This window comes from Eurosta solidaginis, chromosome 5, assembly GCF_040869045.1.
Source record: "Eurosta solidaginis isolate ZX-2024a chromosome 5, ASM4086904v1, whole genome shotgun sequence".
Lineage (NCBI taxonomy): Eukaryota > Metazoa > Arthropoda > Insecta > Diptera > Tephritidae > Eurosta > Eurosta solidaginis.
The window spans coordinates 91,528,422-91,538,834 of record NC_090323.1 but is presented as its reverse complement, the minus strand read 5'-3'; the positions used below and the strand labels follow the sequence as shown (position 1 = coordinate 91,538,834).

The 10,413-nt window shown below is 39.1% G+C and overlaps 2 protein-coding genes across 2 annotated transcripts; one reads left to right on the top strand and one right to left on the bottom strand.

Annotated features, from left to right (window-relative positions):
• Positions 1 to 1,598: 1,598 nt before the first annotated feature.
• Positions 1,599 to 8,714, bottom strand: LOC137254212 (uncharacterized). Its single transcript, XM_067791928.1, has 4 exons — positions 8,000 to 8,714; positions 7,786 to 7,905; positions 1,996 to 2,208; positions 1,599 to 1,904 (listed from the first exon to the last, which is right to left on the bottom strand). The coding sequence occupies exons 1-4, from the start codon at positions 8,117 to 8,119 to the stop codon at positions 1,599 to 1,601; spliced, it is 759 nt and encodes a 252-aa protein (XP_067648029.1). The 5' UTR covers positions 8,120 to 8,714.
• Positions 3,595 to 5,830, top strand: LOC137252789 (uncharacterized). The gene is made up of 2 exons (XM_067788875.1): positions 3,595 to 3,858; positions 5,239 to 5,830. The coding sequence occupies exons 1-2, from the start codon at positions 3,595 to 3,597 to the stop codon at positions 5,413 to 5,415; spliced, it is 441 nt and encodes a 146-aa protein (XP_067644976.1). The 3' UTR covers positions 5,416 to 5,830.
• Positions 8,715 to 10,413: the final 1,699 nt, after the last annotated feature.

The following is a 10,413-nucleotide window of genomic DNA, read 5'->3' as shown; positions in this document are numbered from 1 at the left end:
TTCTGGCTATCCACTAGAGCCGTGGTGCATAACGCCTTACCGAAACCCCGCCGATGGCTCCAGTGAATCCGCATTTAATGATGTACACTCAAAAGCAAGATGTATCATCGAACGAACCATTGGTATTTTTAAAGGACGTTGGAGAATATTAGGGTATGGCAATAGGGGTAGATACCATCCTACAAAAGTGGCACGATTTGCCAATGTGTGTGCAGCTTTACATAATATCTGCATACAGTTCAAAATTGATTACAACGTACGAAGATATGAATCAGACCAAATCAGCGATGTTGACCAAGGCGAAGCCAACCATCTTACCACAATTGGTCAAACAATAAGAGACCAAATAAAACACTCTCTAATTAATTCCACGTAAAAATTAAGAAAAATCGATTTGTAAAAGCAAATGAATTCAATTAATTGTTTCTACTAAGTGCTAAGTATGTATGTTAAAATTAGAGATAAATGAAATCACTATTCGCTTAATTGCTAAAATCACAAAAATTAAAAAAATTCAGGTACAAACTTTGTTTTTACTAAGTGCTAAGTATGTATGTTAAAATTAGAAATAAAATAAATGAAATGACTATTCGTTTAATTGCTTAAAATCAACAAATTAAAAAAATTCAGATACAAACTTGTTAAAGCTAACATACAATTTTAATTTCTTCTTTTTCTATTTACACTTATTGCTAGAGACTCTAATTCTAAATTTTTGATTTGTAAATCAAGTGCATGTGATTCTTGATGCAGTTTATGTTTCTCCTCCTTAATGGTCAGCATCCTTTCATGCACTTGCAACAAGCTCTCCTGCACCTGCACCAATCGGTCAATCTTCTCCCCCAAATCGCGCTGAAAATCAGACACTCTACTCAAATTTTGTTGGAGCAGGGACAATTTTTCGGCACTCTTACTTACTCGCCGTGGAGTATTGCACCGAGAGGTTACACGCGGTGTAAGGGTAGTAACCGACCTAGATGGACCAGGCAAAGCACTGGCTGATGCGCTGCTTGTTCCACTATCACTGTTGCTCTCACTATCACTATTTTCGGTGCTGCTTCTATGAGCGGGTGAATTGCCAAAAGTGCGAACGGTACTATTCCCGTCCACTGCGACCTCAAGTCCGGCTGCCTCTATAATCAATTCCTCAGTTGCACTGATGGGAATTTTATTATAAGGACCTCCTCCAGTTTGTCTTTAGGACAATTTGTTGTGGGAAAGCTTCTTCTTCGCCTGATATTTTTGATCTGCGAAAACCTCCGAGCAAACATTTGTAAGTATCTTGTTTGCACTTTATATATATATATATATACCTTCCTCCACATTTTGGCGTCTTTTACTGGTGGCCCGTCAGCATTTAAACGCTTGGAAAGCTCCTCCCACAGTCTGTTGGACGTTGCTCTACCTTGTGCGGAATTGGGAAATTTGTTTTTCGCCAAGTTCGGGTGTTCCGCCATAAATTGCGCCATGCACTCCTTTTGGTTTGGGTTTAGCTTGTTCGTCCTTAAATAATAAAATATAGTCCAACAATAATATAAACACATATTTTGAGAAATAACTTACATTTTCTCTTATATTTGTATTAAATTTTTGTATATTTATATATTTGTACTCGCTTTCGGTTGCCGGTTTGTAATCGAATAACAATACGAACGATCGAGTGCAATTGTCTCTCGTTCACGGTTGTCGCGATACCGATTTACGATCCACAAAGTACGTTCACGTATGTAGTAATCCAAAAAGTGACATTTTACGTGACGGATCGTACGATCACGTATGTCATAATCCAAAAAACAAGTTTTTACGTGACGAGTTATACGATCACGTATGTGGCGATTCGGGCCCTGTTTTACCACACCACAAAGATCGCCGGACGTGCCCTTGAGAGCGAAAAAATATGTAATCTGCAAATAATGTTGCTATGAAGTAATATATAAAACTAAGCACACTAAGTATAAACATTATACAAAACATTAAGAGAGGAAAATCACTTACAACTGCATCCTCGAAATTTTTGTCTTCCATCTTTTCCTCGAAGTCAAAGACTGCATCGAGGGTCTTCATCGGAAGCATCTCTGCGATGTCGGTGTGGAGATTGTCTCCAGTTTCGCCGGTGATCCGAGAGACCATTTTATGTACTCTCTTTATAAGTACCTTCGTTTCCCGTACCACTTTTTGGTGCGCCATCACATCTGTTTTAGGGATTATCTACAGGTTATGTATAAAAGTAGTTATTTAAAACTATATTATAAATTTACTCACTATTATAAAAAATATATAAACATGTGTTTATATCCCTTGGCACAGGGATATTGAAGGCAATTGCAGAGCAGACGAGCTGGCAAGAAGAGGCACCACCGACCATATCCTTCCGGGAAATGATTCGGTAGGTATACCCATGACCACTTTCAGGCTTCGTGTGAACACAAGCACTATAAGAATTGCAAATGGACTATGGTCAGCCATATCATCGTCTGAGATATCAAGCCAAACCTGGCCCTCATAAGACAAGGGGCGCACAGAAGCGCTTCTGATTTTAAACTAATCAGTTCTATCGTCCCTGATAAGGGTTCTAACAGGGCATTGCTTAATAGGCACGCATGATGCTAGAATGGGGGTAATGGCCTTCGACTATTGTCGCAGCTGCATATGTACAGAATAGGAAGAGAGTGTCCAGCACCTTCTCTGTCATTGTCCAGCGGTTAGTAGGCGTAGGTTGGCCATCGTTGGTAAACCTTTTCTACATGGCCTCGCTTAGGTCTCTAGCTATGAAGTAAAGGCTCTAGCAGAGTAGGGAACCTCTTTGATACTGTATAAATAAAATAAATGTAAGGCGCGATAACCTCCTAAGAGATCTAAGGCCGAGCTTCTCTTCCAATTTGCGTCGTGCTCCACTTGATTTTCCCTACAAATTGGCCGGACGGGACCTACATGTTTTATGCCGACTCCGAACGGCATCTGCAAGGCAGATGAATTTTCACTGAGAGCTTTTCATGGCAGAAATACACCCGGAGCGCTTGCCAAACACTGCCGAGGGCGACCCCGCTTATAAAAATTTTCTTCTAATTGAAAAACCTTATTTCTAAAATTTTGATGTTGCTTATTGGGGTGTGAACCCAGGGTATTCGGTGTGGTAGGCGGAGCACGCTACCATCACACCATGGTGGTTGCCAATACCAATTTGATACTGTTTAGGGTATTACAATGGGCCCATTGGTGGCCTAAGTAGTGAGCTGTTACCATAGTGTCCAGCTCAGCCCTTGCAACCTAACCTAACCTAAACAGAAACAGAAGAAACGCGAATTAATCTGTACACATCGGTGAATAGATCGGCCATCAAAAGCCAAAAGATAAAAACACATAATCAATGAAACATGTCTACACAAGAGAAGCGCAACGAAATCATACGCGAAAATATACCATTACTAATCAAAGAGTTCACCGGACTTCCAGATGACGAAAATCTACGCAGCTGTGAACAACTGGCTTGATCCATAATAAGAAACCATCGGAATTTGAGTACGAACAGCCATGAAGTACGGCGAAAAATAGAAGGCATTCAAGAGAAATTCGAAGTTGATAACCAAACCGAATATGCGGAGCAATTGGGCAAATTATGTGAAGAAATCATACAATATCCACTCTGTGTGGAATATTATGAAGTGGATGTGCATTGGTCATTACAATCCGACTGGAGCATTGCGCCGTAATAAAGAAAACATTGAAAGACTGCCCGAGGAGCATGAAGAGATTAAGCAGGGTGAATGCGTAGAAAGCGAAACATATTATTGGCATAAAATGTTACAAGAAGATTTTATACCAATAGAACGTTTTAGTAATAGCTCTTCAGAATTGAGTGTAAGTATTGTGTATACTTATTTTAGGTAATAGTCTAGTTGAGGGGTCGTTGCTAATACGCTAGAAAAAATATCGAGTGAGGTGTCAAAAGACGCGTATTAATTTCGAGAACAATAATCCGAAGGCGGAAAAGAAAAATTGTATCTCCGGAGATATTTGCAGTTGAAGTTGGCGATTTCCATGTGGTTGTTGTTGTGTTTGTACCCACAAAAAAAATTGTGCAGCAGGTTATACCACATACCCGGACTTGGCATGGCGTAGCCCAGGGTTATTTTTTATAAGCGCGGCCGAAGGCCGCCAACGCAGAAAGGTGTTCTGCGCAAAAATACTATGGTTCCGACCCCCGGTTTCGGAGGTACCCGTGGGTCTTTTATCGGGTTTTCGTTAATATCTTTTGAACGCGTTAAAATTTTTATTTTCCGCCTTCGGATTATTAATACTGATGTCAAGGCGCGTCCTCTCTCGAGGATGTTGTGGATACCGCTGTGGAGTCAGCTGGATTCGATAATTGCTATGCAGATGATAAAATAATCAAGAAACTCACAACAAATGATGATTTTCCACTACTCGCTTTTACAATGAATATGAATTTATCAGACACTGAAAAAGGCGCTGGTGGAGATCAATACGATGCACGCGAAGCAAATACTATGAAAAATGCAGAACCAACCGCTTTAGCGATATTCGAACAATTTGAGCAATCTAAACATATTTTACCTTTGGAAGAAGTAGTTTTAAATGCGTTAATTCGTATACTCAAAACACGCATTGCATTTGCAAACACGTTCGTAATGCGTTTGTATCGTGAAGAGTTCGATATTTTAAAACATTTGCGTAATATACGTAAAATATATTTGTTGGAGGCGAGTGATATAATGCATCAGTTTTATAGCATAGTTGGCGGCCACCGTGGTGTGATGGTAGCGTGCTCCGCCTATCCACCGTATGCCCTGGGTTCAACTCCCGGGCAAAGCAACATCAAAATTTTAGAAATAAGATTTTTCAATTAGAAGAAAATTTTTCTAAGCGGGGTCGCCCCTCGGCAGTGTCTGGCAAGCGCTCCGATTGTATTTCTGCCATGAAAAGCTCTCAGTGAAAACTCATCTGCCTTGCAGATGCCGTTCGGAGTCGGCATAAAACATGTAGGTCCCGTCCGGCCAATTTGTAGGGAAAAATCAAGAGGAGCACGACGCAAATTGGAAGAGAAGCTCGGCCTTAGATCTCTTCGGAGGTTATCGCGCCTTACATTTATTTTTATTTTTTTTATTTAAGCAGGTATGTAATACAAGATTTCATTAGGCATTTTAAAGCAAAATCATATTGATGATTTACAAACAAATTGCTCTATTACATGCATTTAAATATTTCTTTTATTAACAGATTGAATTTGGTGACGAATGGGGTAATGCTTTCTTACTAGGCACACAATTAGATGACATAATCTGTGCTAAGGGATTAAGTGCAGTGCTTGTTGGGATTAAGTACCGCTTTCAACACCAGTTTGCCATATTAATCATTATAGTATATACCTATGTTTTGTTCAATATAAATATTTAAAATTGTTATTTTTAATATACTTAATACATATATCTATATATATGTACATTTTAGTATGCTTAAAATGCTTACGAAAACATTTAGTAATGCATTATTAAAAGAAAGGTATTCGTGCGTTTTTTATGTAGAATAATTCCAATTTGATCGGCGGCCACCGTGGTGTGATGGTAGCGTGCTCCGCCTACCACCGAAATAAGGTTTTTCAATTAGAAGAACATTTTTCTAAGCAGGGTCGCCCCTCGGCAGTGTTTGGCAAGCGCTCCGGGTGTATTTCTGCCATGAAAAGCTCTCAGTGAAAACTCTTCTACCTTGCAGATGCCGTTCGAAGTCGGCATAAAACATGTAGGTCCCGTCCGGTCAATTTGTAGGGGAAAATCAAGAGGAGCACGACGCAAATTGGAAGAGATGCTCGGCCTTAGATCCCTTCGGAGGTTATCGCGCCTTACATTTATTTTTATTTTAATTCCAATTTGAAATAAATGATATTGATCCATATATAAGAAAAAACAATTTGCTTGAAAGTTTATGAGCACATTCGATTTTTTTTCGAAATCAAATGGCTTAAATGCAGAAAAAATCGAAATAATTTTAAAATGACACACGATCTAGAAATTTTAAAATGGCTATCAAATCGTTCTCGAGATGGGAGCAGCTGTTGTTGTTGTTGTTGAAGCGATAAGGTTGTTCCCCGAAGGCTTTGGGGAGTGTTATCGATGTGATGGTCCTTTTCCGGATACAGATCCGGTACGCTCCGGTAACACAGCACCATTAAGGTACTAGCCCAACCATCTCGGGAACGGTTTGTATGGCCACATTAAATCTTCAGGCCATCCCTCCCTCCCCACCCCCAAGTTCCATGGCTGCAAATCATTCAATAGGCACGGTTCGCTTAGCAGCCTGGCAGTTCTGGGTCACCGCCATTACACCGCCCGGCCTAAAGCTCGACGCCATAGTTGAGCGCTATGGAGTTCGGCTGAGCCCTAACACCAACAACAAGGCGCCTGCCATTATCATCGATAATTCTCCCCAAAACCTTCGGGGAGTGTCTTTAAAGCCATCAGAAGTTCGATAAGCATGAAAGAAGAATTTGTGAAGTGTAGGAGCATTCCGAAGACAGCGGCATAGTTTAGCGAATGACGGAAAATACTTCTGCCGCGAATGTGTTTTTATCGAAACCAACCATCCACTGCATTTAAAATATCAACAGAACAAAGACTGCGCTTTCCGTTGTTGCTGTGGTAAAGTCCTTGACTGAAACTATGTCGGGCTTTTAGGCTTCCCCGAAGGTTGTAGGGCAGTTCTTTGCGGGTTAATGGTACGCCATATTTCCATTCCGGTACCAGCACCTTTTGATACCAGCCCGCCTGAATCAGGAATGATACTTTAGAACAGGCATGCCTACCCAGGGATATTCTAAAACCCTTAACCCGCTCGGGTTGAGATTCGGATTTTTCAATGCGTTCAGGTATTGTCTAGCGTTTATAACTGATGCGACTTGTTAATCTAGATCAGTACGATGACCGTTTTGAAGGTGTTACAGATACCTGCCGCATTTCAGTTAGCGTCTAAATCACTTTTCCACCTTGCGCTGAATGCCGCGTTTCACTCTCAACCTAGCACAAAGAAGGTACGGTTCCTGCTTATAGAAATCCGATCAACTGTAGCAGAACTTCGAACTGTATCCTTCTGATTTGCTTGCTTGGCTATCCGCTTACACATTATCATTTCTATTCAGCTTTTTTCACATCTCCAGGACAACTGAGGGTTTAAGCAACTTGAAGTACTACAGCAACAACAACAAATAAAATTGTTGAGAGAGTTGACAGCCTACGACTTCTTGTTGTAGCTATAAATAGATTCTCCAAAGATTGTGGGCGCGGTTGACAATTGGGTACGGGGATTGTGAAGCTATAAAGCTTTGTATTGGGCTTATAAACCCCTTGATTCCGGGCGTTCTGCCCTTTTCTGTATAAACCCATAATGTTCAGGTACAGGCATCCTCAGTTAAGACATTTCACGTTAGTTTGCGTGTTATCTGTATATATAGCTGTTTAATATTAATAGGGGCAAATCGCGATATGAGTATGTCAAAAGTCCCCCCTTTCTTACGTTTTTTTGTCCAGCTATTATTGTTCTCTATAACAACACTTAAACCTACTCGATTTAATATCAATTTAGTGTCAAAGTGCTCATTTGCTCATCTCTTATCACAGCAACTCCAAAAGCCTTCTATATGATCTAGGCGTGGCGGGTATTCACAGCATGATCAGTTATCTCGTTCAGTACTGCCCCGTATCCCAATAACATAAGTAATAACGCAATGTAATAAATAGAAAACTTGTCAATTTGTTTCTTTTTTACTAATCTTACCTGGACAGTGTGCGGTAGGGGTTTAGCGCAAAGCATCGCTAAAATGCGTAAGCAAAGTGTTTCCACAAACAAAAGCGCATTTTCTTTGGCCGATAAACGTGGGTGTACTTGCTCCAGCACCTTTGCAACATTAAACAAATATAGTTTAATTGTATTATTTCTAATATACATATGTATCAAAGTTTTTGCATTAAATAAGTATAAATAGACATACCTTTTTCAAGGACGGTATAAATAATCCTTTCCAGCGCCCTGCGTTATTGCTTTTTGTAAAATCATAGCCATCATCATCGCAGCTGCTTATACAGGAGGTATGATTCTGCGATGAAAACATTTCGCCGTTCTAATCGTACAGCGCTAATGTCAGTCGCCAATAAAACACCACGAACAAGAACCACCACGACCTACACTGTTTGGGTTCACTTTGCTGCTGCAAACACACCTCCGTCACAATAATTAATGGAGACCATGGATGGATATCTCAACAAGAGAGGCTATTTTATTGCACACATAGCCGTTTTTTACACCAAATTTTCTAATCATTTTTTTCAATTTTGGATAATAAATCTTAATGGTATGTATTTTGTAAGTAAATCCATATAAGCACTGTAACAAGAATTTTTTTTTTGTATGTATGTGGAAATCAAAATTTACTATTCTGCATTAGAATTGATCACGATTATTTATACTATGCAATTACATATTTCACTTTCTTTCTTCTGCATGTTTATGCACACATTGATATGAGTTTTTTTGCTAAAACACACTTTAGTAGACCAAAAATATTAAAGAATGCGTATATTAATTCCTGCAAAATGTAAATACAGGTTGAAAAAATTAACCAAAAAATCGATTTGATTTTTACGCAAATTGAAAAAATTTTCCACTTTTCTGCTGAATTAGAAATGGCGGATTTTTCTGCACGCAAAAATGACGTATTTTGCTATCCCTATGAAAATAATAGTGCGAGAGAGCACGATACATTGTAGGAAAGCAAAATTTGTCAGCATGCTATTTCATTTGCACAATTTTTCATTCTAAATCATGTGCTGCTCATCTGTGTGCGTTTTTGGTCACACGATTTTTGCAGGGATAGGTTTAGAATAGTAACGTTCCAATGACGCGTGAACCAGATATCCATAGAGATTTAACATGCAAATACAACAACGTTGTGATGTTGATATTTATCTGGTTAAATTTCTGATCCGTATAGCAGTTTTGTCCGTTTTGTTTTCTGTATTAGATTTTTTGACAGCTAACCGCTTTTGAGTTGATGGCACTGAAATAAATATGTGTACATATATATACATATATATACATAAAAGATTTCTACACATTTAAAAGCAAAAACACGGAAAGAGTAAAGAACTTGAAAAAAAGTAAGGAAAATAAATAGTTTTTTTACGTGTGAAACTGTTTAAATGTTAATAAAAATAAATTTCACTGTTAGGGAAAAGATAATGTGGACCACAACCATCAACAAAACACATGTTTTATATTAGCGCTGCCAGGTCTCATAAAGTTGATCCAGATCGTTCCAATGAGATTTGGTCATCAGCCAGAGCTCGATAACTTAATGGAACGCTCCTAATGCGTCTGTGCTCCAAGCCTTAAAACTGAAACACATTCGCCGTTGGCGTGGTTTTGACGCTTAAGTTGCGTAAACAGCTGAATTTTAATACACACGTTTATATTGCCGTTTTCTTAATCCACAGGCAACGCAACGACACAGGGATCAGGGAAGCTACGAGCGAATAGATCTTTTTCACATACAAGTAGTCAGCAGCTAAGAGCGAAGAAGAAAGAGAAACAGTTAAATATCATGTATTCATCTCAGAAGAGCAGAAGTTATTACTCACACATGTATCTAGAAGACAAACGTGATGGCTGTTCATGAAAAGTCTAGACCATAGGAGAATTATGCGAACGAGGCAACTAAGAGCAAAAATCAGCCCAAGCTGAGGAATTATGAATCAGCTTGATTTTGAAGCTAAGGCCATACTAAGCTGCACTACGCAGCACTGCGCCTTACGGCAAAATATTCTTTGCATGCGTGCTTATGGAGCAATTCACATTTAGCATCAGCAGCATTGCGCGACCCGGCACAGCGCGTCAAATTTTATCAACTAGGCAAAAAAGCAGCATAGGGAAGTGTATTGCAGTGCTTCTGTCGCTAGGCGTGCACTACTTTGCTGCGTTCCTCCGCGCGTAGGTATGCCTGTCGTAAGAGACGACTAAAATACCAAATAGATTCAAGAGGTTGTATAGCTGTAAAGATTCGACGACCAATTTAAATGAAACAGGAACTTTTGTTTATAAATATAAATTTACGTTTATTTAAGATTTAGGAAGTACTTGTTGAATTCAGGTTTTTCTAGAGATATTACAATACTAGAGATCAGCGATAACAATGTATGTTGAATGTATGCTTTAAAAACAAAAGGCGTCCTGCGTATTGCAGACAATATAATCTTACAACTTTACACGCCCCCTTAAATTTATATTATTTTCAAGTCAATATTACATGTAGTGATTGACAAATATAAAATGTGGTTACTTAAAAATTATTAAAAGTTAATTGTTAGATACAGTAAATGAATTTAAAGATCATGGGCGCAAGCTTCTCGG

What these genes read in the sequence shown, in the direction of transcription:
- LOC137252789 (XM_067788875.1), top strand. Translation starts at nt 3,595, where the DNA reads ATGCGGAGCAATTGGGCAAATTATGTGAAGAAATCATACAATATCCAC. An exon ending in ATAGCTCTTCAGAATTGAGT is followed by an intron (nt 3,859 to 5,238) that starts GTAAGTATTGTG and finishes TTTTATTAACAG; the next exon opens with ATTGAATTTGGTGACGAATG.
- LOC137254212 (XM_067791928.1), bottom strand. Translation starts at nt 8,119, where the DNA reads ATGTTTTCATCGCAGAATCATACCTCCTGTATAAGCAGCTGCGATGAT. An exon ending in TTATACCGTCCTTGAAAAAG is followed by an intron (nt 7,906 to 7,999) that starts GTATGTCTATTT and finishes AATGTTGCAAAG; the next exon opens with GTGCTGGAGCAAGTACACCC. An exon ending in CCCTACCGCACACTGTCCAG is followed by an intron (nt 2,209 to 7,785) that starts GTAAGATTAGTA and finishes CATAACCTGTAG; the next exon opens with ATAATCCCTAAAACAGATGT.